The 26,466-nt window shown below is 46.8% G+C and overlaps 1 protein-coding gene across 2 annotated transcripts in view; it reads left to right on the top strand.

The window, feature by feature from the left end:
• POC1A (POC1 centriolar protein A) overlaps nucleotides 1–26,466 on the top strand; it is a 197,700-nt gene that overhangs the window by 79,808 nt on the left and 91,426 nt on the right. For both annotated transcript variants that reach the window (XM_069643195.1, XM_069643196.1), the window contains exons 4-6: nucleotides 7,343–7,522; nucleotides 16,019–16,126; nucleotides 22,797–22,912. In XM_069643195.1, coding sequence (XP_069499296.1) covers nucleotides 7,343–7,522; nucleotides 16,019–16,126; nucleotides 22,797–22,912 — 404 coding nt within the window. The remainder of the gene's footprint in view (nucleotides 1–7,342; nucleotides 7,523–16,018; nucleotides 16,127–22,796; nucleotides 22,913–26,466) is intronic.

Raw genomic sequence — 26,466 nt, 5'->3', positions numbered from 1 at the left:
GAGGCCAGATCTGGGTTTATGTGTGTTTTGTTTTTTTTTTTGTTTTTTTTTGTTTTTTTTTTCAGTGTTTCATCCAAAAGGGAGAGCCCTAGATGAGTGTCGATCAGCGCTTCAAGGATTTGGCTAGCGGCTTGTGTGGTGAGCGGTGGTGTGCAAGCGGGCATGTTTTTGTGGGTAGGGCTTTGATAATCTGTGAGTAGGTTAGAAGGGGAATGGTTGCTTAGGTGAGCAGTGTTATTTGGTGGGGATAAAAGGGTGTGGGGACATTGGGCTGAAGCTTTGTGTGCTCACCCTTTGTATGTTTAACGCTGATTAGGATATTACCTGAATTCAGTTTGAAAAGTAACGTGGAGGCTGACCCAAATGAGTCTGATCTCTTAGTGCCCTTTACCGATGGGTTGAGTGTTGCTTTGTGGTGTTTTTGTATGAACTAGGCAGAAGGGATTTGCTCTTCTCGAAATTACTGTACCTGTAATGGGCACCTGTTGGTTGAAGTTGTGTGCCGATAGCTGGTCTGGTGCAGTTTCATTATTCGTAGACTTTGATGCGAGTTTCTTGATATTCTGGGTTAGCTAGAAGGGTTTGGGGAGATTGGCCCAGAAGATTCCTATCTCTCCTACGGCTGAGCCGATTCATGACATATTTGCACAGTAAGACATGGGGAAAGTGGGGAAGAGGAGTTCATTCAGATCGATGTAACCGCAAGCTTGTGTTTGGCGTTTGTTTTTACTGAGGGTCTCGTGCTGGTGTTCGATGAACAGCCATGTTCTCAGCTGTTTTATGAAGATCAGGTGATCTTTTTTTTGGCCACAGGTCGTTGGACTAGAATTCCAAAGTTTGGTTAAGGTGAAGGAAAAGGAGGCTGCTCCAGCGTTTCCGCTTTAAGTTTATTAGTATGGCTCCATTGCTGGATTGAAGCGCTATCGAATGTCTATAGTCGATGAATTTTCTTGTGATAGGTTCTGGGCCCTTGCTTTGGACGGCACAGTGGGTAATTAACAGTGCTTTGAAGTGAATGCTCCATTTGATGGGGACCAGTGGGTTTTTCGGAGGCCTGCGCTGATGTCTCAGTGTCTTTTGCCTGAAAATCATTTGGCTGCCGAGTTTTGGGCTCTTTGTAGCTCGTCGAGTAAGGTGGTCCAGGAACCACAGATCAAGGCTCTTTCCATTGTCTAGTCTTGAAGGCACCAGTGCAAAAGGTTATCTTCTTGGTTCTGTGTATGAAGGCCAGGTAGGCCATGCGTACTAGTGCTTTCTGTCCTTGTTCTGTGAGTGAAGGTCAGGTAGGCCATGCGTACTAGTGCAATAACTGTCATGGTTCTGCGAGTGAAGGTCAGGTAGGCCATGCGTACTAGTGCTTTCTGTCCTTGTTCTGTGAGTGAAGGTCAGGTAGGCCATGCGTACTAGTGCAATAACTGTCATGGTTCTGCGAGTGAAGGTCAGGTAGGCCATGCGTACTAGTGCAATAACTGGAGGTAGGCCATGCGTACTAGTGCAATAACTGTCATGGTTCTGCGAGTGAAGGTCAGGTAGGCCATGCGTACTAGTGCAATAACTGTCATGGTTCTGCGAGTGAAGGTCAGGTAGGCCATGCGTACTAGTGCTTTCTGTCCTTGTTCTGTGTGAAGGTCAGGTAGGCCATGCGTACTATTGCTTTCTCTGTCCTTGTTCTGTGAGTGAAGGTCAGGTAGGCCATGCGTACTAGTGCAATAACTGTCATGGTTCTGCGAGTGAAGGTCAGGTAGGCCATGCGTACTAGTGCAATAACTGTCATGGTTCTGCGAGTGAAGGTCAGGTAGGCCATGCGTACTAGTGCTTTCTGTCCTTGTTCTGTGAGTGAAGGTCAGGTAGGCCATGCGTACTATTGCTTTCTCTGTCCTTGTTCTGTGAGTGAAGGTCAGGTAGGCCATGCGTACTATTGCTTTCTCTCTCCTTGGTGAGTGAAGGTCAGGTAGGCCATGCGTACTATTGCTTTCTCTGTCCTTGTTCTGTGAGTGAAGGTCAGGTAGGCCGTGAGTACTAGTGCAATAACAGTCATGGTTTTGTGAGTGAAGGTCAGGTAGGCCATGAATACTAGTGCTAGTAATAGCGCAATAACTGTCATGGTTTCGCAAGTGAAAGTCCGGTAGGCCATGCGTACTAGTGCAAGAACTGTTGTGGTTCTGTGACGAAGGTTGTAGGCCATGCATACTAGTGCAATAACGGTCATGGTTCTGCGAGTGAAGGGCAGCTACGCCATGCAATAACGGTCATGGTTCTGCGAGTGAAGGGCAGCTACGCCATGCGTACTAGTGCAAGAACCCGCGGGGTTCTGTGAGTGAAGATCGGGTAGCCCATGCATACTAGTGCAATATCATGGTTGTATGAGTGAAGGTCATGTAGGCATGCATACTAGTGCAAGAACTGTCGGGGTTCTGTGAGTGAAGGTCATGTGGGCATGCGTACTAGTGCAAGAACTGTCGGGGTTCTGTGAGTGAAGATCAGGTAGCCCATGCGTACTAGTGCAAGAACTGTCGGGGTTCTGTGAGTGAAGATCGGGTAGCCCATGCGTACTAGTGCAATATAATGGTTGTATGAGTGAAGGTCATATAGGCATGCATACTAGTGCAAGAACTGTCTGGGTTCTGTGAGTAAAGATCGGGTAGCCCACGCGTACTAGTGCAATATCATGGTTGTATGAGTGAAGGTCATGTAGGCATGCGTACTAGTGCAAGAACTGTCATGGTTCTGTGAGTGAAGATCAGGTAGGCTATGCCTCATTGGATTGTTCTCATTTGGAAGCAGCAGCTCGTTAGAATGGCTTTAACCTGTGGTTTGAGTGTGAAGTCTCACTCATCAGCAACCTGAGATTTCTGACTGGTGTTGAAGGCAAGATACCATTTTCTTCGAACCAGGGGCATTGTTGCATTTGCTAGGGTGATTCGGAAAATAAGAATCTTAGTTTCAGCCCCATTGTCTTCATTAAGAAATGTGCATGAAAGAGGCCTGTGCTATGATCCGGTGCTTCGGCTTTAGAGCAGTGTGTGAGCTTGTGGATGGTTTGGGTATCATTTGCAATGCTAGAGTTGTTAATGAGTTTCGGGAGCAGGAATATGTAAATCTTGAAAAGGAGGCCTGAAACACCATATCTGTCTCAGCATGTGCTGTAAAAGGGCAGTTATTTGAAAATAACAATGGCATTCTATCCTTTTGATTGGGATTTAAGTGATCCAGTGTAGAGCCAATAAAACATCTTTTTAGTAGGGTCTTTGGCTGATATGTTAAAAGCGGTGGATATGATTCCAGCCGATGGGTTTCTAAAAGATTTTAGTGGTGAACGCTGTGTTGGAGATTGGTCTTTAGTTTGCAGGCCATTCGGCTCAGCCTTGGTAAATTGGGCAGTTTTGAAGACCTGAGAGACTGCCTTTTTATTTGATGGAAGCTTTGAGGAGGTGCTAGTTCAGGTTGCTTAGTTATTTTTTTTAATGCATTTCTGTATTTATAATACGCCGTCAGACCACAGGCATCGGGGCGCAACAAAGACACAATAGGAACAAGAAGAAGACAGGACAGTAATCCATTGGGAATCTCAAGTATAATGGGGGGGCGAAAGCTGTCAAGTTGCACAGAGTTACCTGAACAGATGCGTTGCCAGTGTTTTCCTAAAAAGTGTCAGGTTAGACATGGCTCTAATTGGTGGTGGTAAAGTATTCCAGAAGGGCGACGCAGTGACTGAGAAAGATCTTCCAAGACCCCTAGATCGAGTGTATCTAGGTTCCTGCAGCTGGGTCAGAGTGGCAGATTGCCTAATTCTGGTTGGGTGGTACAGAGGTACCAGGGCTGTGAGGTATTCAGGCACATTTCCATAAAGGCAATGGTGCACCAATGTATTGCTGTGTATATGTTTGGCAGTGGTGTCAAGGGTACAGCGAGCGCTACTGGTAGGTTGCTGTGAGTCTGGTTGATTGTCCTGGGTACAGTGAGAGCTACTGGGTGTCTGGTTGGTTTTCTTGGGCACAGCGAGAGCTAGTGGTAGGTTGGTCTGGTTGGTTGTCTTGGGCCCAGCGAGAGCTAGTGGTAGGTTTCTGGTTGGTTGTCTTGGGGCCCAGCAAGAGCTGGTAGTAGGTTGCTGGTTGGTTGTCTTGGGTTCAGTTAGAGCTAGTGGTAGGTTGCTGGGAGTTTGCTTGGTTTTCTTGGGCACAGTGAGAGCTAGTGGTAGGTTTCTGGTTGTCTGGTTGGTTGTCTTGGGTTCAGTGGGGGGGCTAGTGAAGGTTGCTGGGAGTCTGGTTGGTTGTCTTGGGTCCAGTAGGGGGGGGGTTAGTGGAAGGTTTCTGGGAGTCTGGTTGGTTGTCTTGGGTTCAGTGAGAGCTAGTGGTAGGTTGCTGGGAGTCTGGTTGGTTGTCTTGGGTCCAGTGGGGGGGGCTAGTGAAGGTTGCTGGGAGTCTGGTTGGTTGTCTTGGGTCCAGTAGGGGGGGGGGTTAGTGGAAGGTTTCTGGGAGTCTGGTTGGTTGTCTTGGGTTCAGTGAGAGCTAGTGGTAGGTTGCTGGGAGTCTGGTTGGTTGTCTTGGGTCCAGTGGGGGGGGCTAGTGAAGGTTGCTGGGAGTCTGGTTGGTTGTCTTGGGTCCAGTAGGGGGGGGGTTAGTGGAAGGTTTCTGGGAGTCTGGTTGGTTGTCTTGGGTTCAATGAGAGCTAGTGTTAGGTTGCTGGTTCCTGATGAAAGGTGTAATCTCTCACTCCTGTATTGATATGTTGGGGTCCAGCAGTACCTGGCTAGTAGGCGTGAATTTCAAAGTTTAACCTGAAAAATTAATTGAGGGAATCTGGGAGCAGTTCTCCCACGTAACACCAATTACTCTGGGGCAACTGGCAACAAATCAAAGTGGGGCAAAAATGAATGTTAGATGAATCAAAGAGTAAAATCTGCTGCAGCAGGAGTTCCTTTAGGAATGCGTCACAGAACCAAGAACATAGTTGGGGAAACAATTAATTTAGGGCAGTTATTAATGCAGTGAGGCAAACCATCTAGATTACTAAGGGGCAAAACGTTGCTCGCCATCAATTAATCTAGGACGGCAGGGAGCATAAGTGAATAAGAAAAAATGTAATCTAGGACAAAATATATATTCAGAACAGAATATGGCAAACAAATAGTAGATGACAATCTAGGACTCAAGGGATCAAACATACATTGATCCCACAATTAATCTAGTTTCTCATGGACAAAATATGCAATGGGGTCACCCCATACCTGAATACGGGTAGATTTGATGAAATAGAGTGGTGGTAGGGGCTGGACTTGGGCGCTAGTCCAACAGGCTTCGTCCTTTGCCTTTAATGGGCTGGCCTGGCAAGACTGCCCTCAGGGCTTTTTGTAGGTGATGGAAGGAGTCCCATGATCGACTCGGGCAATGTGGATCACAGGGGACTGTAGGAGCGTGTCGGGAGATTGGCCTACACCGCCAAGCTCATCACTTTGGTCAAACAATTCCTCGTCACAGAAAACTTTCTTGCGCTTGTCTGAGCCTTCATTAGTAAATTGGATTACTGCAATACCCTTTGCATGGGCATCTCCTCGAAAAACATTAACAAACTACAACTCTTACAAAACAAAGATCTCTGTGCAGCCTTGGGCCTAATGCGCTCTGATCACATCTGCCTCTAGACTCATAGTCCTTTAGCTTGATTGTCCTTCGCACATAGATGCATATACAAAGAGGCCTACCTCTACCTAAACAACTGTGTAGTCCCGAAACCCCATGTGCGTCATCTATGATCTTCCAGCAGCCTCACTCTTGACACCCCCAGATATAACTGCAAAAGAGCGGGAGGTGCAAGCTTCCGTGTCATGGCTCCCTCCAACATCAGAAATGAATGCTCGTACACAGCCTTTAGAAAGTATGATAAGATTTCTTTGAAAAATAGACATGAAGAAGATGATTACATGATGTTATGGGGTCCTTTTCTGGCTCTTTATGATTGAGATGGCGATGGAATTGTAAATATAACAGATATGACTGTGCCTTTTACGAAAATGTTGGTGAGGGAGGGTCTCCTCCCTCCTTTTTTTTTTTTTCTTTTCTTTTTTCTCTTTCTTTCTTTCTTTTTTTCCCTTTTTTCCTCTTCCTGTTTGTGTTGTCTTTTGTACTTGTATATGTGTATTGTATGTTCCTTGAATTCATTGGATATAGTTATTATGCTAGAATGCGCAAAATATGATATTTACAATGTACTGTAATTTTGATTACTGCTTAGTATGATACGTTGTGTAATTTTTATGAAAATGTTGTTGTTTATTGGAAACTTAATAAAATGTTTCTGAAAAAAAAAGAAAGCTTGTTAAAACCTGGCTATTCATCAGACTAACTGCGTCTAGCACTGTTGTTGCTCACTTCACAGGTAGTCAAACACAGTGATACCCGTGGGTCTGGGCGGTACATACATGCAATACATAAATAAAATAAAGGGTGAGAGGGCAACCGCACTACCCACTTGTAGATTCAAATGCAGAGTTTATGCAAAATATAAGTCTAGACTAGGACATGAATGATGCACGATATTTCCTAGAGCATGTTTCAGGCTGATAAAAGGGCACTTTTAGTGACCCTGGTACGTTCCCTTTTAAACCTATTATTAACTTGTCGATTACTCTTGCATGTATTCCATTCCACTTTATAATGTGTAAGAAAGATCACTGCCACTCTGCCACTCTTGGGCCCGCTGCACACAGCATACATTTTGCTTTTTAATACTTGGGCTTTGGCCAACTCCGGTAACATTACTCTGAGGTGAGTGTTTCGCGCGTGGGTGTAGATGGTACTTATAAATGTAAGAAATCTTTGAAAGGATCAGAATAATACAAAGTCGATTCAGAAGCCGTCTGATACGGGAACCAGGACAGTTGTGTTTTTAGACGCTGTGACAAGGTGATTCCTTAAAGGCACGTACTGTTCTGGTCTTATGGGCAAAATAACTGGCTGTCAACTAATTTACAAATCCTTGTCTTATGTATATACGCTTTCAGTGCTCCGTAAGCACATTGCACATGGAAACTGGGATAAATTACATCCAGTTTTGTTGTCGTTGCTATAGGAACCATACTGCCAAGAAACATCCCAGAATAGCTTATTGTCAAAATAGATTCTAAACGAGAACAGTCGTCTCCATCCAGTGTTCTGGAGTATGGAAGTATTGCTGTCACGCTGGCCTTGGATTTACTGGAAGGATCCTTGAAGAAGTGACTTCATGCTGAAACATTTCTATTTAGAATAACTGCGAGAGCATTGTTTTATAAACGGCATTCAATGCAATGTACTGTAGGTCAGCTTCTGTATTGAATGTTGAAGTGTTCATGTTTGTGTTACAGCAAAGGAGAATCTACCACCTTTAAGGCCCACACAGGAACCGTGAGGAGCGTCAATTTCTCCAACGATGGCCAATCCCTGGTCACTGCATCCGATGACAAATCGATCAAAGTGTGGACGGTGCACAGACAGAAGTTTCTCTTCTCGTTGAGCCAGCACATAAACTGGGTGCGATGTGCCAAGTAGGTAGCATTGTTATTTTGCTTCAAGGAAACCGATAACTTTGATGATGATCAAACATGTTCTCCTTAAGAAGACATTGATGCCGCACCTGTGTAGTCTGGTTATGGTTAATTTCCAATGAAGGCGGCTAGGCCATACACCATAACCAAGTTTTAGTTGCCACCATATACCAACCTTGAACCTTTACCTAATTTTGTCCCAAAGAGTACATCAACCACTGCGCTGCAGTCTGCAATAGAGTGACTTGCCACTTTCAGCCAAGTTATCTCCCATCCACTCAAATGTGTTACATTTGAGTACTGCAGCTGGCCACCACTTCTTAAAACCTACACCAAAATTAGGATCTCCAACTACCCAAGACAAACTAGAATGTGTACATCACTTTCTCACGCTCCCCTTCAAAGTATCGAGCTCCACAAACCGCCGTCTAGTCAAACTGGCTACACAACGTGCACATAAAAACACCAAGCAGGGTTTACACCACGAGTCTTTCAACTGAAGAGATAACCTCCCATCTCTAGGCCTCAGCCGCCTCCCACCGTGCAAGCAAGCATGTGTCCAAACCTGTATGCCCAACACAATCCTGTGCCTCCAAAGAGACCTGCAATGCTTTTCGGCAACATTGTGGATGTAATTTTAAGATGTAGGACCGCCCCACCCCTCTCTCCATTGGTGCACCCTACTATGCACAAAGCAAGACCGGAAGGTTTAACGCCTTGAAAACCTACTACAAGTCACGAACCAGAGTTGAGAATAAATGACTAGAAGACAAATTCGGCAGCAGCGGGAATCTTCTTCACCAGAAGAATCTCTGCACAGCATTAATGCACACTGTGGCCTAGCAACACTCTGCCGATGTTGAACTGAAAGGTTGCCGGCTTTTGTCGACCAAGCTCTGACTCGGTTAAAAAAAATCAATCTTGAAATTGTACGTTATTTAATTCCAAAATGTAAATGTGTTTGCCATCAAAAGAGAATTTCAGACCATTCAATTACAATCTAATTGTTTTAATCAAAAACAATCCTTTCCAATTTGTAATTTATGCACCGCATACTTCGTGCACCTCCCTTTTTCAAGCTCTTAAATCTAGCTCAACTTTACTGGCCATTGTCTCTGTTCAAAGTCTTGTCATGTGATTAATGATTTAGATCACATGCTAAGTGAGAAACACTGTAAAATGCTCCTGTGAACCGGAGCAAATGTCCTGATCTGTGGGTGGGAGGGCTATTCAAGACTCTGATAATCTGTGGGTGGGAGGGCTATTCAAGACTCTGATAATCTGTGGCTGGTTGGAAGGACTATTCAAGACTCTGATAATCTGTGGCTGGGAGGACTATTCAAGACTCTGATTATCTGGGGCTGGGAGGACTATTCACGACTCTGATAATCTGTGGGTGGGAGGACTATTCAAGACTCTGATAATCTGTGGGGGGGAGGACTATTCAAGACTCGGATAATCTGTGGGGGGGAGGACCATTCAAGACTCTGATAATCTGGGGGTGGGAGGACTATTCAAGACTCGGATAATCTGGGGGTTGGAGAACCATTCAAGACTCTGATAATCTGTGGGGGGAGGACTATTCAAGACTCTGATAATCTGGGGGTGGGAGAACCATTCAAGACTCTGATAATCTGGGGGTGGGAGGACTATTCAAGACTCGGATAATCTGGGGGTGGGAGGACTATTCGAGACTCTGATAATCTGTGGGTGGGAGGACTATTCAAGACTCTGATAATCTGTGGGTGGGAGGACTATTCACGACTCTGATAATCTGGGGGTGGGAGAACCATTCAAGACTCTGATAATCTGTGGGGGGAGGACTATTCAAGACTCTGATAATCTGTGGGGGGAGGACTATTCAAGACTCGGATAATCTGTGGGGGGAAGGACCATTCAAGACTCTGATAATCTGGGGGTGGGAGGACCATTCAAGACTCGGATAATCTGGGGGTGGGAGGACTATTCGAGACTCTGATAATCTGTGGCTGGGAGGACTATTCAAGACTCTGATAATCTGTTGGTGGGAGGGCTATTCAAGACTCTGATAATCTGTGGCTGGGAGGACTATTCAAGACTCTGATAATCTGTGGCTGGGAGGACTATTCAAGACTCTGATAATCTGGGGGTGGGAGGACTATTCAAGACTCGGATAATCTGGGGGTGGGAGGACTATTCGAGACTCTGATAATCTGTGGCTGGGAGGACTATTCAAGACTCTGATAATCTGTTGGTGGGAGAGCTATTCAAGACTCTGATAATCTGTGGCTGGGAGGACTATTCAAGACTCTGATAATCTGTGGCTGGGAGGACTATTCAAGACTATTATTACCATCTTTTTCTCCGGTTCGAAAGAACACCCATGAATGGAATTAGTTGCATCTATATTTGAGCACCACCTTAAAAAAGGTGCTCAATAAATTGTTGATTTCAGGACGTGATGTGAAAAACGGACGCACGCTTAGTAACGCAGTGCTACATTTAAGCACTTCAAAAATGGTGGCGCCTGAAACATTTCTCGCATATATTTGAAACCACAAAATAGAATTACATTCCGCAAAGATCTACAAACAAGGAATTTTGCGACGAAATGACCACCATGCGAGACAAGATCACTGCCGAACTTTGCATCGGCTTCATCATAATTTGCGGTGACCTGAACGCAAAGTGTGATCATTTTAGGCATGCAGCATTACCGACAGCCGCAAAAGTAAGAGGAGACCTGTGGTTAGATCTGATGGACGCCAGAAACTTCCATAACATGGCAATGGTAAGGGGCCAACTTCCTGCATTTCCAACATGGGAACGTGATTCGTCAACAGCTACCCTTGACTATATCTTTACTTCACTCGCTTTACTACCCGTCCACCTTCGAGATTTACAAAACAAAAGAAAGCGATCACAACCTCTTAACCATGACGCTGGAATCTATAATCCCGGTGAGACCGTCCTATACATCAAAACTGCAATTGGCAGCGAACCAAAAGCGGCTTCAGCTCACATCATCAAACATCAAAGAAATAACGAAAAATTACAACAAAGCTCAACAAAACGCCACGGGTGCTCCGACAAGGCCAAATTACCTGCCCCTTCTTATACCCCATATGCAAAAGCAAAAAGCCGGTAAAGCCACAGTAACAACTGGTCATCATGAATATGACAAAGTTCTAGTGCAAAAACGAAGAAAACTGAGAACTACAACGCGACTTCAAAAGAAATCCCAATGAAAAGGCTAAACAATCACTGGCTGCGGCGACCAGATCTTACAGATCATGGGTAAGACACCGGAGAGCGGAACTTTACCAGAAGGACGCAGAACAGATGTTAAAAACATTAGCGTCAAAGTGTTGGAGATTTCTGGGCTCTAATAAAGAACAATGGCATCCGAACCGATGACAAACTCTTCAATTTGATACCGGAATCATCGTGGACAGCTTTATATTCTGCCCAATTCGCCCCTACCTTCATATCTGACACAGAGGTGGGAAACCAAAAGGAAGCAACATGGATAAATCTAGCAGTCCAAGACGAAATAAAGTCAGTAATCTCAAAACTGAAAGCGTCTAGAGCACCTGGGCCAGATGGATTGACCAATATAGATCTAAAGAAAAACCAAACGGAATGGTCCCTTTTGATTACAAAAATTTTCGATCACTGCAGAATATCCAGACAAGTCCCGAAAACATGGACAGAGACAGTTATTGTACCCATTTTTAAAAAAGGAAGCAGAGACAACCCAGCGAACTATCGACCCATAGCCCTATTGGACATCATGGGCAAAATATTTGCGACTCTACTCCTATCAAAATTTCAAAATTGGGCAAGAACCTCTCCTTCAATCGATCATTTCCAAACGGGATTTCTCAAGACGGCTTCCATAAGCATAAACATCTTGATCTTGAACATCATCAAAGACAACGTAAAAAACGGAGCCCCGAAAGTTTTCCTCGCATTTATCGACTTATCTAAAGCATTTGATAAAGTAAGCCATCAAAGACTATGGTCGAAATTGTCCAACTGGAATGTCCAGAGGAAATATTGGAACCAATAATCGCATTACACACAGAGACAACTATGCGAGTTCGACTAAACCGACAAGGCTTGCTATCGGAAGCAGTAAAGGTCGAAAGAGGGGTCAAACAGGGGTGTCCTTTAGCCACCGCTTTATTCATCGCATTTGTGGGTGACTTTCAATATATGCAAACTTCATTGAGAGTATTTCCGCCAAAAGTTGGAAACAGCGCAGTATCCAGGTTGCTCTACGCCGACGACTTGATTCTGATGGACCAAACTCAAGTCGGTCTTCTGCGCCAGTTGACAAACCTGGCCAGATTCATTACCAAAAACGACTTAGAAATAAATATAGAGAAATAAAAAATCTTGATCTTGGGGAACAAGCGCTCAAAATCTAAACCAGGTGGTACCTGGTTCTTAGACAATGTAAAGATCGAGACAGTCACAAACATCAGATACTTGGGTGTCATGATTGATGAATCAAGAACTGTGAACTCAACCATCCTGGCTCTGTGGGCGAAAGTCAAAACACTTACCACTCGAATAAGACTGATCGACAACAAATACGGTAAATTTTCCCTAATACCAGCAATTCAGTTTTACAGACAAAAGGTGGTACCAGCTTTAATCTACGGAATGGACGTAGCGCTCAACATGCACGACTCCATCTGGCCAAAACTAGAGGGATACCTCTGGAAAGCAGTTTTGGGACTGCCAAAATCGGCATCTATCGCAGCCATACGACGAGAACTCGGCTTATTATCTTTGTCAGCATCCTTCGAACAAAGCCAAATGAGAGCATTGAGGAAAATCATTGACCCAGACTCGCTGCCAATATACAAAACGATTCGAGAAGAACTTAAGATGGGGCACTGCAAAGCATTGACCCTTTGGGAAAAGAAACTAACTTTAAAACTAAAAGACCTTGCCTGCACCCGCGAGGACTTAATCCAAAACCCGGAAAAAATTAAAAGCAAAGTAGCACATGAGGACTGGATCACTACATGTAATCTGACAACGGCAAACAAACTGCTTTACCACCTTCCACCTACCACCAATAAACTAAACCTTCCGCTGAACTATTGCATCAAATTTCCAAACAAAAATCTCCGAAAAATGTTCATGCGAACAAGACTAAACCTGATACAAACGCAAGAAATCCGGGCTATCCGTACTCAATCAACAAATAAAACCTGCAGACTATGTCTAAACCCAGACATCACAGAAACATCAAGACATTTGATCTTAAATTGTCCTAAAACTGCCCACCTCCGAACGGCATTCTTGCTACCGCTGCTTCAGGACTCTACTCTTAGAGAAGAACAGATTTGGTGGTGTAGATTGATCGCCGGGGAAAAAACAAAATGGGTTATAGTGGCAGTCAAGATTCTCGAAGCTGCCTTAAAACAAGCTACAGAACTCTGATCCAAACAACAAACTTAGATTAAAATCGGCGAAACTGCATCAACAGATCTCAGAAAAAACGCTTATCTCTATCTTTTTTTATACCTTGTAAAAATCAATTCTTTTTGGTTAAAACCAAGTAAATAAAAAAAAAAATTACATTTTGATTAAAGAAATACGATTGTAATTGAATAAGATATGGTCTACAATGTACATTAATCTTCTTTGTAAATCTATAACCGCTTTCACTTTTTGAAATTCTCTTTTGGAAGTAACATTACATTTAGGACATTTTCATGAAAATTTCAATATTGACTTTTTGAGTGCGAGCTAGGTCAAAAAAAAGTTGCTAACGTTTTAGTTTAATATAGCCATTTCTACCTGAACAGTTTCAGAAGCAGCACAATTTAGATTGTTAGTTCAGTTCACCGTTTGTACACTCTGCAGAAGTCCAGAATATAGTGGCCTGGAACACTCTAAATATTCATAAATAATGAACCTTGTCAGTAGCAACAGCCAGTTAAAGGATCTATTTCTTCTCGTTACCTATTGACTGATCATAAAACGAATTTCAAGCTGGTCGGTGAACAAGCTCTCCTCCATGGCCTGATGTGCTTTGTTTGCCTACATTGTCCTTGCATCTCTTCTACACTTGTGAAACCCCTTCAATGTTCCCTCCTTCCTTCCCACATCTTTTAGGAGTTATTTCTTACTCCCACAATGTCTCTTTATGACTAACATAGGAGACCCCAGAGGGACCCACGCCGACTGTCTCCTCCTGCGGAGTACGGGTGGAGAGAAACTCCACGCCTTTTAATTAATTGCCTCCAGACAATGTGAGCCCTGGGCAACTGCCTCCCTTGCGTGCTTTGCAGGCGTCCCAACACTCTCAAAATTAAACGCTCGACACCTCCCTAATGCTGAGCAGATTCGAGCCCTTCTGATGAATACCTTCCCATCGTTGCATGAGTAACTGGTGAAACAAAGCTATGCTCTTGCAACATTGTGGATGCAAGCCTCTTCTAGAAGGCTTCTTTATCATCCAAGTCCGCATCACCAATGTCTTGGCCGACCCCATGCTCTATTCAAAGCTACAACATAACTATGGGCCTCCAAACTCGGGTCCAGGCCCGGGTTCCTTGAATGAGGAATTACCGGGCCATTCCAACCTTGGAGGACCTGGTAATTCCTCATTCAATGTACCCATCCCCATCCGAGCCCCCATAGGGCTCAATGGGAATGGGGAGGGAGCTAACAGGCCCGTTAATAACGGGCCCATTGTTAGCTCCCTGGTCCCCTCGCGGGACCCGCAAAGGACGTCTGGTCTGACCAGACGTCCAGAGCGGGTCCCGCAAGGGAACCTCGTAATAGGGCGGAATGGTTTTAACAGCGCGGGCACCTTTACCGCTGCCGTTAAACCCATTCCGCCTGGGTCGTAATGAGGCCCTATGTCTGGACACCTACATCCAGCCCAACCTAGTCTTATATATTAGATGTCTGCCTCAGGAATGACCGCGACAGCTCCTGAAATAAGTAGAAATGATCATTTTTTTTTCTCTATAGAGCTCATGTAGTGCTGGGTACCACCCTCTTTTAAGCTTTTTAATAAAAATCAATTTCATGGTACGCAATACTTCGAGGTCGGAAGTATGAAGAGTTGAGTTGATCCTCTGACTGCCGCCTGTACGCATATAAGGCGAGTGTTTGACTTGCAGAGCTACCTTACCAGAAGTCAATCATTCTACAGTAACCTATGTGGAGATGGGGTGGTTGCCAAATGATTTCACAATGAAAACCTATTGCTTTCAAGAAGGTGTATTGTATGTCCAAACCTGCTGCCATATTCTGAAGTCTGTCAAGTGATGAACACGTCCACAAAAGCTGCTCCCCATGGGCCATGCGCTGCACCCCAAATTCTCCTGTCGCCATCACGTGTTGCTTTCATCATGATTGCAGAGGGCCACATTACCCACCATTTCATTGAGAAGACAGGGAGAAGATGAAAACTTCAGTCTTTGCACACCAAATGGCCACTAGTGGTGGGGACAGTAAAATGTTTCTTCATTTAGAGGCCTGCTTCTTTAGACTGGATGCAAAATGACCTGCACATCGCAAAGAATCGAGGGCACGAAGTAAGGATTGACTTTACAAATCTATATTGATTAAAGTAAACATTTTTAGGTTTGTGGCTTGGCAGAGCGTTGTTCCTTTTGAATTGATATTTTATTTATATCCTTCTACAGTTCCACACCGTTTCACCAATCTGCACCATATTTTGCATAGTAATGTTTCGACCCTCTGGGCGTTACTGGCTACATAACATTTGGGCACCCCACGCTGATCCCCAGATGTCAGCACCTTCACACATGAGACGGTTGCCTGAAATCGGCGAACGATCAGTATGGCCGTAGAAGGGACCAGTCCTCAACCCTAAAATGAAAGGTTTTGGAGACATTTTCACCGCAACAAACTGCACCATGCCAGGGTGAGGCAACCGGTGGGGAGAGAGCACATTAGACGAAATGGGGCATTTTTCTGATCTTGCACAATCTGTGAGAGCCATCCAGATGTAGTTTCCCAAGGCCTAGAAAAGTCATCCATCCGCGAGGATCACTTGGGTGGTGACTGTTACAGATTTCTAGCGTAAGAAAAAAAATCTGCAAAGGCCATGTGGCCGTGGGGCATATTAGTAGGGCAGTATGTAATGGTTAATAACACTTGTGGCTTTGAACATTTCCTTAGCCTCTTTTGGAAACCACAGTAGCTTACTTCATGAATGCGATACCGCTGTACCCTTTAGTCTGTAGGAGGCATTGGTCACCTGAATTGATTGTGCTGGCATGATACGTGCTAGAACGGACCAATACTCCCAAAACTGCAGGACATAAGCCTGGGGTTAAAATAACACAGAACTGGTGTCAATACAGATGACTGGAAAAAAGCATCTGACCAGTGTGTGGATCTGTTATACGTGTTATGCAAAACCTGCGCAACTGCCATGTAAACAGTGTGCCCATACCCTGCTTTGTGATTTGTTTGGCGACTACTTAACGTGTGATAATGACACTATCATTACAGATTCTCTCCTGATGGAAGACTGATTGTGTCTGCCAGCGACGACAAAACAATCAAGATATGGGATAAGACGAGCAGAGAATGTATCCATACGTTTTGTGAACACGGAGGGTAAGTACAGAGCACATGCCGATATGTTTTGCAGGCCCCCATCCGTATTGACATCCCTCATCTGTATCTTTTGCCCATAACAGTCTTGCCCCTCTCCTTATCCATCGAGCACAAGGGCTGCAACTTGCGACTGTCAAGTTCCTTCGGACTACAGCTCCCATATCCCTTAAACATTAACTATGATGGCTAGGGCTCAATGGAGTTGTAGTCCACATCATCTGGAAAGCCAAAGGTTGCAGACCCCAGTCCTAATTGTATCCTTCATATTCCATTTGTCTTCCTGTATCCATGTTATGATATTGCATTGCCTCTTTGCTGGCTTAATGCCATATACATCTATACACATACATTTATTAAAGCTTCTTGTCCAATGTGATGTACCACGTTGTGGAGCCCAATGTCTTAGCCTAGTGTTATTTTCATTGTTTCTATAACGTTTTGTCCATTTGTGATTGGTTGTATATTTCATGGTCTTTGTTGGCTGCTTCTTCACAAGCCGTGCCCTACACTTTTGCAACACCTTTATACAACTGTTTGTTAGATTAACTCTCTACTAAAATGCATAGGGTTCGTATGAAACTGTGTGCTGACCCCCTGAGCAACACACAGCTGTCTGCAGATGTCCTGCATTCTCTCTCTCCTGTGCTGCATACACCGGTATCGATCGATCGATCAATCAATATAAACCGGTCGGGTATGTTTCCGTGCTCTGCTCTTGATGAAGTGGGTGCACTTTGCCATGTTGGCAGCCGAGTGCAACCTAGCACTGATGAATTGCATCAGCTATCGCTTCAACACACACAATGAGCATGATTTTATGCGGTCACTATCGCAAACATTCGGAAGTTGCTTCTTTCCACCCCCCATTTCTCTTCACACAGGGCACAGCGGTTCCAGTGTCAATGAACACTTAATTACGGCTCAATGTTTCAGTCTCTAAAGAGCGAAACTCTGCAGGACGAATGCCTCCTCAGATAAAACTGAAAGTAGGTGCTGTAATTATTATGCTACCACACAATCTTATGCCATTGTTAGGACAGTTTTTCTGAAGTCCAACTAAGGGCTTAGTAAAACCATTCAGCTGAGACAGTACAAGACTCCACCTTAGTGTAAGGCTGTACCACCTGAGTATTTGATAGTGTAGACCGAGCAGCCGGGCTGATCTTAGGAGGGAGAGAGGGCTATAGGAGAGTACTTAGAACCTGTAGTATACCAAGAATTCAATAGAAACACAACCAAAAGTATTATACTCGAATAAGATTTATTCTCCAGCGTGGTGTCTGGCATGGATTCATGTGCTCACGAATATTACCTGTTGTCAGGCAGGGAATCCTTGGCAAAAGAAAAAACGGTTTTACTTTTGTTTATAAACTGTCTTTCTCCTATAACCCAATTGCTGAGCTCTGGGTCATACTGCCTCCAGCCAATGACTGCCCTCTCCTAAGCCCCTCCTCTGGCAGCCCTCATCAGATTTTTATTGCACGTTCAAGTGTTGGGAGTCCACGTGTTTCGGTCTTGGAGCTTTCTGCGTTTTTCGTGCTCTTTCGCTAGGATATTCCTATTTTTGTTCGATCGAGCCTGTGTGCTCTTATCGCTTCTTCATCCGACTAACGGGGAATCTGTTTGTCAGCATCTTTCATCGCCCCTCAAGGGAAGAATCGTTGAGTGTTTCTCTTTGAAGTTTCCAGAAGACCATCGGGCCTACACCGCACGCCAGACCATGGCGGAGGAGAAGAAAGGGGGACTCCCTCTTCAAGCTCTGCACCAGCTGCGGTTTGAGGAATATTTTCATGGAGGACAAGCGTTCCCAGTGCCTTTTTGTCTTCACCCGATGCACACCGAGGAAGATTGCGAGGTCTGCCATGGCTTTCCCAAGCGCACGATGAAGGATCGGCACGTTGACTGGGCGCATGGCTTCAAGCTAGGCCATCTACCCTGTGTGGTTCGCAGGGGCCTGCCTCAGCTGGATCCAGCCAGTCAGAGCGAGCTAAGTCCTTTGAGGGCACTCTATCCGTGGGGGCCCAAGACAAGAATAAGCACTGTGAGTCCGCTGCTGTCGGGGGGTGGAGGGACCGCCGCGCAAGCGGGTCCCGCGACGGCCATTGCACGATCATAGTCTCCATCAGCCTCAATCTCCAGCCATCGCTCCAGTTCTTTATCAAAGAGAAAGTCGGCTACCCCGGAGAAGCTGTGGAAGAATCTGGAAAAAGCCAAGCAGGACAAGATGGCCAACCTGCCTGTGTAGGCCCAGGTGATCCAGGCCACATTGTTGTCCTCCCCCGAGTTGTTGGTGGCCTCCCTTGCGAAAGGGGCTGACCCTGTCCAGGGTACCCCTGTGGCGGCAAGAGGCTCTTCCGCCCAGGCGGGAGGCGTCAGCCAAACCAGTAGAAAAGACTCTGGAAAAGAGGATGCCGGAACTTGGCCTGAGACCGACCTTTCAGGACCCGAAAAGGCCGGGGGGGGCATGGAAGAACTCTAGGTCACGGATATCTCTTCTTCCAACGAGGAGGACATAGTTTCCGTCCGCACCATCCAGGGGAGGGTGGGGACGATGAGAATGTCAAGGAGATGCCCGCCGGAGGCTGCAGCAACGAGGAAATGGGCGTTTGGCCCAGTAACTCTATTCCCCTGGCACCTCCCAGAGATCTGTCGCATGATATTCTCTCGACCCCCGAAAATAAATGCCGGGTTCCGGAGTCTGTGCCCAAATGTCTGTAATGGTTGACAGGCTGGAATGAATGGGAGGAACCTGCATAAAAGGCGAGGCTTTTTGGCTTGGGAAGGCAGTCGACCACTGGACGAAGGAATGCGATGAAGACCTTGGAAGAGACGCCTCCTGCAACTCCTGGACCGTTGGTTTGCCCGGTGAAGCCCTGCTGCTGTGCTGAAGCTCCGAATTTGTTTAGACTAGATAAGCCCTGCAAGGACGACTTCTCCCCTTGGGTTGGTGGGACTAATCAACCCCAACGTGAACTAGTTTGGCTGTACTTCCACTGCTGTTGGAACCAAAGTGCCAGGGAGAGGAACACCAAACCGAGCGGATCGTTTTTAAGTCGGACCGAGCACCAGGAAGATCCTCAGGACTTCCTGAAGCAGGACTGACCAAGCCTGAGCCACCTCAACAGGGTGCTGTACCCCAGATGCGAGGAACGTCTGAAGTGGTATCTGTGAACCGCAGTGTTGCTATTTGCTGTCAGACACGAGGAGCTGAAACCGCAAAGTGACGCTGAATTGAAGGTTTCCCGTTGCTGCCGCCAACCTTCCCATTACAGTGCGGAGTTCCCCGAAGTCCTCCCTCTTGTCTTCGCGACTGAGGCCCAGGAACACCAAGATCTGCAGAGCTATACAGGAACAGAAGCGGTTTAGCCTTACTTGTTCTCAGTTGAGACTTGTCTTGGTTAACCTTGCAGAGTTGTTTACAGCTTTGCCCCTCACAAGCCTCCCAGCTTGTGTCCCTTCAAGTGATTTTATTTTTACAAACCTGTCTAAAAACATTGTGCAAAACGTTTAATTACCTGCAAATCAGATCTGCAGCTCCCCTTGACTTTGCTCAGCTAACATTGGCTGTTCTGGCTCACTGAGAGACTCTTCCTACCTCTGACTCTGTGCTTTACTTTCGCCCCAGGAAAGGGTAATCCACTTTGCATTGGGGTGGAGGGAGTTCAAAAAGTACTTACCAGTTTTATGAAGTATTTGTTAACCTTTGTTTTATTCTCTTATCTTAAGTTTTGCACCTAACTCTGTATTGCGCTAAATGTACCAGTGATAAATGAATGCCCAGCGTCCTAAGCTATTGAAGTCACCTGAGGGTGTAGGAAGTGTCTGTGTGCCATCCCCAATGGGTATCCGATTAGAGAAAATAAGAGGTGTATTTTGAAGTTACATGTTTTGCTCTCTTCTGAAGAAGGCTTATATATATCTGACTGTTAAATAAATTAATAATGGTTTATTAAGAAACCTTAGTCTAAGAGTTTATTTAAACACCTGTCCCTTTGAATCTCTGTGTAACCACTCGACTGCTCACATTGACCCCTCACACTAACGACCTGTGGAGTACAGACTTATACCAAAGGTTTGGTTCTCTTGCCAGGAGGTCAAGGTTGCTGTAGTCTCCCAAAGGTTACTGCACACAATCATGCCTAACAACTATCAAGGCAGCCACTGCTTTGCAATCCTGACCAGGTACGACCGAGAGCTATAGTACAAGAATACCCCGATGCTGGATTTCCCTCCCCGAGGACAAACGGTTCGAGGCGATGGAAATCCTTCAGGAAGGCGTCCAACCACGCCATCACCGTGGCCTTGGACATTGCGGACACAGGGTTCCGCCAGATGTAAGGAACTAGCCAATTCTTCTGTAGTCTCCACCTCTCCTCTTCCCTCTCAGGCCCTCTGCACTGCATTGGCCACCCACCTCACTGCAAAAATTGAGGACATACTGAGCACTCTTCCCCTTCCTCCCACCCCCTTCTCCCTCCTCTCCTCCTAGCCAGCCTTGGCCTGCCATCCTCCCTCAGCCTTTCTCTCCTGCTTCTCTCATCACATCGGACAAGGTCACTAGGGCCCTATGAAGTTCTCCAAACAGGTCTCCCCCAGTTCTTCAAGAACTATTAAGGACAACATCGGCTCCCTTGCCCCAGCACTTGCTGACTTCTGCAGTCACTCGCTACTCTCTTGCTACTGTTTTTTTTCCGTCCTCTCTCAAGCATTCTCTTGTGCACCCCCTTCTAAAAAAGCCGCCCGCTGACCCCTCGTGTCCGGCTAACTGCAGCCCCATCTCTATCACTCCCTTCCTTGGGGAAACTCCTGGAGAAGCTGGTTTTCCTCCAACTGACCCAGCATACTGAGCTCGTTGGCTGCCTTACACGATCAACAAACTGCTCTGCTGAACACCAGTGAAGAACTGCTTGCATCTGTTGACTCTAGCCCTCCCGCTGTTCACATTATGCTTAATCTCTCGCCTGCATTCAATACGGTCAACCACTCCATCCTCCTAAAACAGCTCCATGATACCCTTGGTATCTCAGAGCGGGCACTGGACTGGCCAACCCCTTCCCTCACTGATCGTGCCTCCCAGGTTATCCTCAGCATTTCACCCTCTCCCACCTGCATCTCCTATTGTGGTGTCCCCCAGGGCTCCAACCTTTCACCCTGGCTCTTTAATGTCTTATCTTGCTCTGCTTGCTCACTCTATTTCTACTTTTTCCCCCAGTTCCATTGTTATGCAGGTGACACCAAACTTTTCTTCAAACTTACCTCTGATCTTCTCCTTACTTCCTCTAACATTCCTGACTGCCTATCTGCAATCCAGTCCTGTTGTGCCTCCAATGATCTCTGCCATAATGCCAGCATGAGTGCGATCCTTCCTATTGGGACTCCTGCTCCCTCTTTCTCCTCTTCACTCTGGCCAACCTCTGTGGGTTCTCCTCCTCATTCTCCTTCATCTGAAGCCAACAACCTTGCAGTCCTCTTTGACTCCTCTCTCCTTTCCGCCTCGCATCCAGGACCTAGCCAAGAAGGTCCACTTTCAACTCCACCTCCTCAAAGGCATCCTTCCTTTCCTCACTTTACACCAGAAGCTCAATGTCTCTAGAGTTCTGGTACTCTCTAGGCTGGACTACTGCAACACCCTCTTCCTTAATCTACCCTCTTCCTCTCTCCTTCCACTCCAGCTTATCCAGAGTAGTCCTGCAAGATTTATCCTTGGCCTCAAACCCAGGGACTGCATCTCTCCAGCCCTAAAATCTCTCCACTGTTTCCTGGTTGATGCAAGGATCAAATTAAAATCCCTCCATCATCCATAAGGCTGTCTGGGGCTGGGGACCAAGCTATCTACAACTTGCTCTCACCAAATACTCTCACTCCAGATCTTTATGCTCCTCCGGCTCCAACTCTCTGCGTATGAAGCGCTTCTCCAAACAGCGAGCTGCTGGCGGTTCTCTTTCCTCAGCTGGCTCTCTCCCCTGGAATAGCCTCCACTTTCCTCTCTGTCTTGAGCTGGATCTCCTCAAATTCCAGAAGCTCCTCAAGACTTTCCTCTTCACCTCCTCTTCCCCCTCCCATGCTAAACCCCACAGTCGCTGAGATTGGTGGCCTGGGACCTTGCGTCCCTCTGGGCCCTGGCCTTCTGCCCAATCGCTTTTAGCCTCCACCCTCTCCCAGCATTTGCCTTTGGGCACCCACTGGCCTGTGTTGCCTCACAGGCCTGCACTTTTGGCAGGTGACCACTTCTTACCAAGTGATCTCTGCCAGTCGCTTACCTGTTGCCTGCAACAGACTCCCTGTTACTTCCTCTGTGGAATCTCCTAGCACTTACCCCCTTCCACTCTGTCTCTTTCTCTCTCTGGTCATCAGTTTTATTTCTATTTGCCTTTTTGTTCCAATGTTCCATCCCTGTTTGCCCTGCGAGTGCTTTGAAACACAACATCTTGTTGTATAACCGCCTTACAAATGCACAATAAAATAATATTCACCAGCAGAAAGGAAAACCATTAAGGTACTCCCTCACAGTACAAATTGGAAATACTTCTATCTCCCTCCCCAAACCACACAATGTAAACAATACACATTATAAACCCTTGGTCACTCACCTATACGTCTTGTGAGTGGTTGTTCTTTTACTCTGTGCTCATCATCCAGAATAAACATCCAAGCCCTTCTTCTCTTCTAGGTTTGTAAATTACGTAGATTTCCATCCCAGTGGGACGAGCATTGCATCAGCCGGTACCGATAACACTGTGAAAGTGTGGGATGTCCGAATGAACAAACTCCTTCAGCATTACCAAGGTATGATGGAAGGAATGTGCATATAACAAGTGTAAGGGTGCATAAGGAAGAGACTGGCAGACAGGTGACATGTTGATTGCTATAGGCTTTTAAAACTAAATCTATATCAATATGAAAGGGAAAATGTGTCCAAAATGTTCAGGATACTTCCCAACATGCTACAAACCTGAAATTTGGCATGTGGGTAGGTTCCATGGTGTAGCCAATGTCACACGTATATTGTATACCTTTTTTTCTGATGCTTCAACTCCAAGTAGCTTGAAACGATTTACGGGATTCATGCTTTCTTCAGCATGGGGTTTGGCATGGATTCACATGCTCATGAATATTCTCCGTCGTCAGGCTGGGAATCCTCGCTAAAAGAAAAACCAATTTCACTTTCACTTACAAACTGTCTTTCTCCTATCAACCAATCACTGAACTCTGGTTCATACTGCCCGCAGCCAATGACTTCCCTCTCCTTAAGCCCCTCCTCTAGCAGCCATCTTCAGATTTTTACTGCACGTTCAAGTGTTGGGAGTCCTCGTGTTTTGCTCGGAGAGCTTTTCTACGGTTTTGCGCTTTTCTTCGTTAAAATGTTTCTATTTTTGTCAAATATAGCCTGTGTGCTCTTCACCCCATTTGACCGTCAAGCAGGGATCTGTTTGTCGGCGTCTTTCAATGCCCCTCAAGGGCAAGAATCCTCTAGAATTCATCGAAGATTCCAGAAGGCCATCGGTCCTACACCGAACGCCTGACCATGTCGGAGGAGAAAGACAGCGGTTCCCTCTTCAAGCTCTGCTCCAGTTGCGGATTGAGGTATGTGTTTGTGGATGACAAACTCTCCCAGTGCCTGTGTCTCCATCCAGACCGCAAGGAAGCGGATAGTGAAATCTGTCTTTGTTTCTCCAAGCGTACCATCGAGGATCGGCACAGTAGGTTGGCGGTCTCTACCCCATGAGGCAAGTAGGAGCATGCCTCACCCAGGACCAGCCGGTCTGAGGAGCGTGCTTCTAAGTCCTTTGAGGGCGCGCCATCCGTGGGGACCCAAGACAAGGTCAAGCACCCCAAATCAGTTCCCGTTGGGATTGCCCTGGATGCGGGTCCCGCGATGGACAGTGCGCACTCATCTTCACTGTATGCCTCCATCTCCAGTCATTGCTCCAGCTCATCCTCGAAGAGGAAATCGGCTAACCCAGGGAAGTTGCGGGAGAAGCCCAAGGTGCAGAGAAAAGTGTCTGACCGGCCCCTGAAGGCCCAGGTGGTTCAGACGAAGTCATCCTTGACAATTGTGCTGGTGGCGGCCGCCCTCTCGAAGGTGAAAGGGGTTGACCTGGTAAGGGGACCCCAACGGCACCCAGAGTTTCCCCTCCCACCCAGGCAGGAGGCTTCGGCCAAGGCGGTGGAGAAGACACCAGAGAAGAGGATGCTGTCCCTGAGCCCGAGACCGACCCCTCAGGATGCAAAAAAGGGGGTAGGGCCCGGTGGAGGCCTCGGCCATGCTCCAGGGCGCAGATTTCTTCTTCAGATGAAGGGGATTTGGTGTCCGTTCACACGGTCCTGTAGGACGTGGAGAAAGACGGTGGGAACGCAGAGGTGGTTGGTGGGGGGCCAACTGGAATGCCGAGGGGGACGACTATGTGGGCGCTCGGCCCAGCAAGCCAGCCCCCCACACACCCTGACACCTCCAAGGGACTTTATCGCTGGACATCCTTTGCACTCTCCACACACTTGTGTCGGAGATCCAGAAGAGGATGCCGACGGCACTGATAGCACCAGGTCCTCCGCCGGCAAAGAAGAGAAAGCGGCACCATACACCACTGCATCAACCGCCGCACATACCATCATTCCCCCCTAGAGATGCAGGGTCAGACACGGACGACGACAGCGGCGGTGTCTCTCTGCCGCTGAGGACTTCTCCCCCGGACGTAGTGGTCACCTGCGCGTCTGAGCTCTTCCAGCTGACGCCAGAAGATACCAAGAAGGAAGGTTTCCTTTCTGATGCTTGTTAATCTGCTTAGAATCACATGCTGTGCATATGGTCCGACATCCAGTGGTAACCGCAGAGTATTGCATCTTGTCTTTCGGGGGACTGAAAGGGGACGTCGGCATAGGCGTGTCTGAAACACTATCCCTAATGTGACGTGTGTAGTACCAAAAATCCCTCACGTGCCGAGGTCCCTCAGATTGTTTTTTCCGCCCAGATAACTGGTCGCCCTATAGCGGAGCTCTTCATAAGACATTGTTTATCTTACTGAATTGTCGGTTTAATCCCTGTTAAGTCACTTCGCCTATCATGAACATCTTCGACGAAGACTACGGGGGAACAGTCTACGGCTGTGGGTTCCGGCACCTAAGATCCGGCTTTCGGACCTCCACGTGGTCGGGTGTTCTGGCCAGCCTACACATTAGGGAGAGTGGGCTCCGGGTTGGCCATACTGCTATGATGTCTTTCCTCTTTTCCACTTCTTTCCTTTTTGGCCTGGTCACCCTTCCCTTCTGCTATGGAAAGGACTCCATTTAGATTCTGCCCTGTGTAAAGGGTCAGATATCCGTGGAAAGACGAGCACACTTCGTGTACGCTTGTCTCCCCCTAGAGCACTAAAGCGGTGTTCGGCGTATAAACTCTTAAACCTAATCCCTTAAGGAGCGCCGGTTGAAGCGGTGGGCCGCGTACGGAATGTCACGCGTGGAGCCTCCCTCCCCTGCCGTGACACCAGCCGAGAGTGACAGGGGTACATCGGATGACCAAACGTCCAACGCGGACGTTGTAGACCTTGAGGCAGACTATTCTAGAGCCGCCACACCCGCCCCGACCCTTCCAGGCTCGACTCCGGTCTTGCTACAGGGAACACACCCGGTGACAGGGGCGTACAATCGCACCGCACAAAACACACAACCCAAGCGCCCTCATCGACTTCGTTGAAGAAGGCGAAAGCGCCATCGGATTGATCTGATCCGAAGCCTTCCCCGCATCCGCAGCAGCGCATGACGACTGGGCTTAACAAATATAACAAAGGCGCTACTCCCCAAACTACACACGCCGAAGTTTCTGAACAAGAAACTTCGAGTTTCAAGGTTTCCAAGGCCCGTGCAGGCCCAAAAACTACGAGTAGGCCTCTACCCGAGAAGCCATCATCGGAGGCGTTGTCTCCCGAAGATTCAGTGACTATCAGTAAGAGCATCAATAGGATTGCTACGGCGGTGGGCCTAGTACCGGTTTCGCCCACAGTTATGGGCCAATCCGCCGAAAGGCTTTCCGTGGTTTTGGAAGACAATCCTGAGGACTCTTACAAAGAGAGCAGGTACCCCTCAAGCACCCTGAGGAGATCCTCTGAACACCTTAGGGCGGAGGACCCGGTTCCTGCTCAATTGTGTCCATTTGGGTCATCCAAGTGGACCACGGTGCAATTCGAGGGGTATATGGATCGGCTGGAGCAGGTTTTCAGGGCTTCTGATCAACCTCCGCCGAAAAAAGCTCGGGTAGACCCTAACCCTCAAACACAAGTTGCCCAACACCTAGATGTTCAACACTATGTTGATCATCAAGAAAATGTCCAGAAGGACACATATAG

Source organism: Ambystoma mexicanum, chromosome 2p, assembly GCF_040938575.1.
Source record: "Ambystoma mexicanum isolate Mex_15411 chromosome 2p, UKY_AmexF1_1, whole genome shotgun sequence".
NCBI lineage: Eukaryota > Metazoa > Chordata > Amphibia > Caudata > Ambystomatidae > Ambystoma > Ambystoma mexicanum.
Note: the sequence above shows the minus strand (reverse complement) of the source record. Positions and strands in the feature narration are given on the sequence as shown.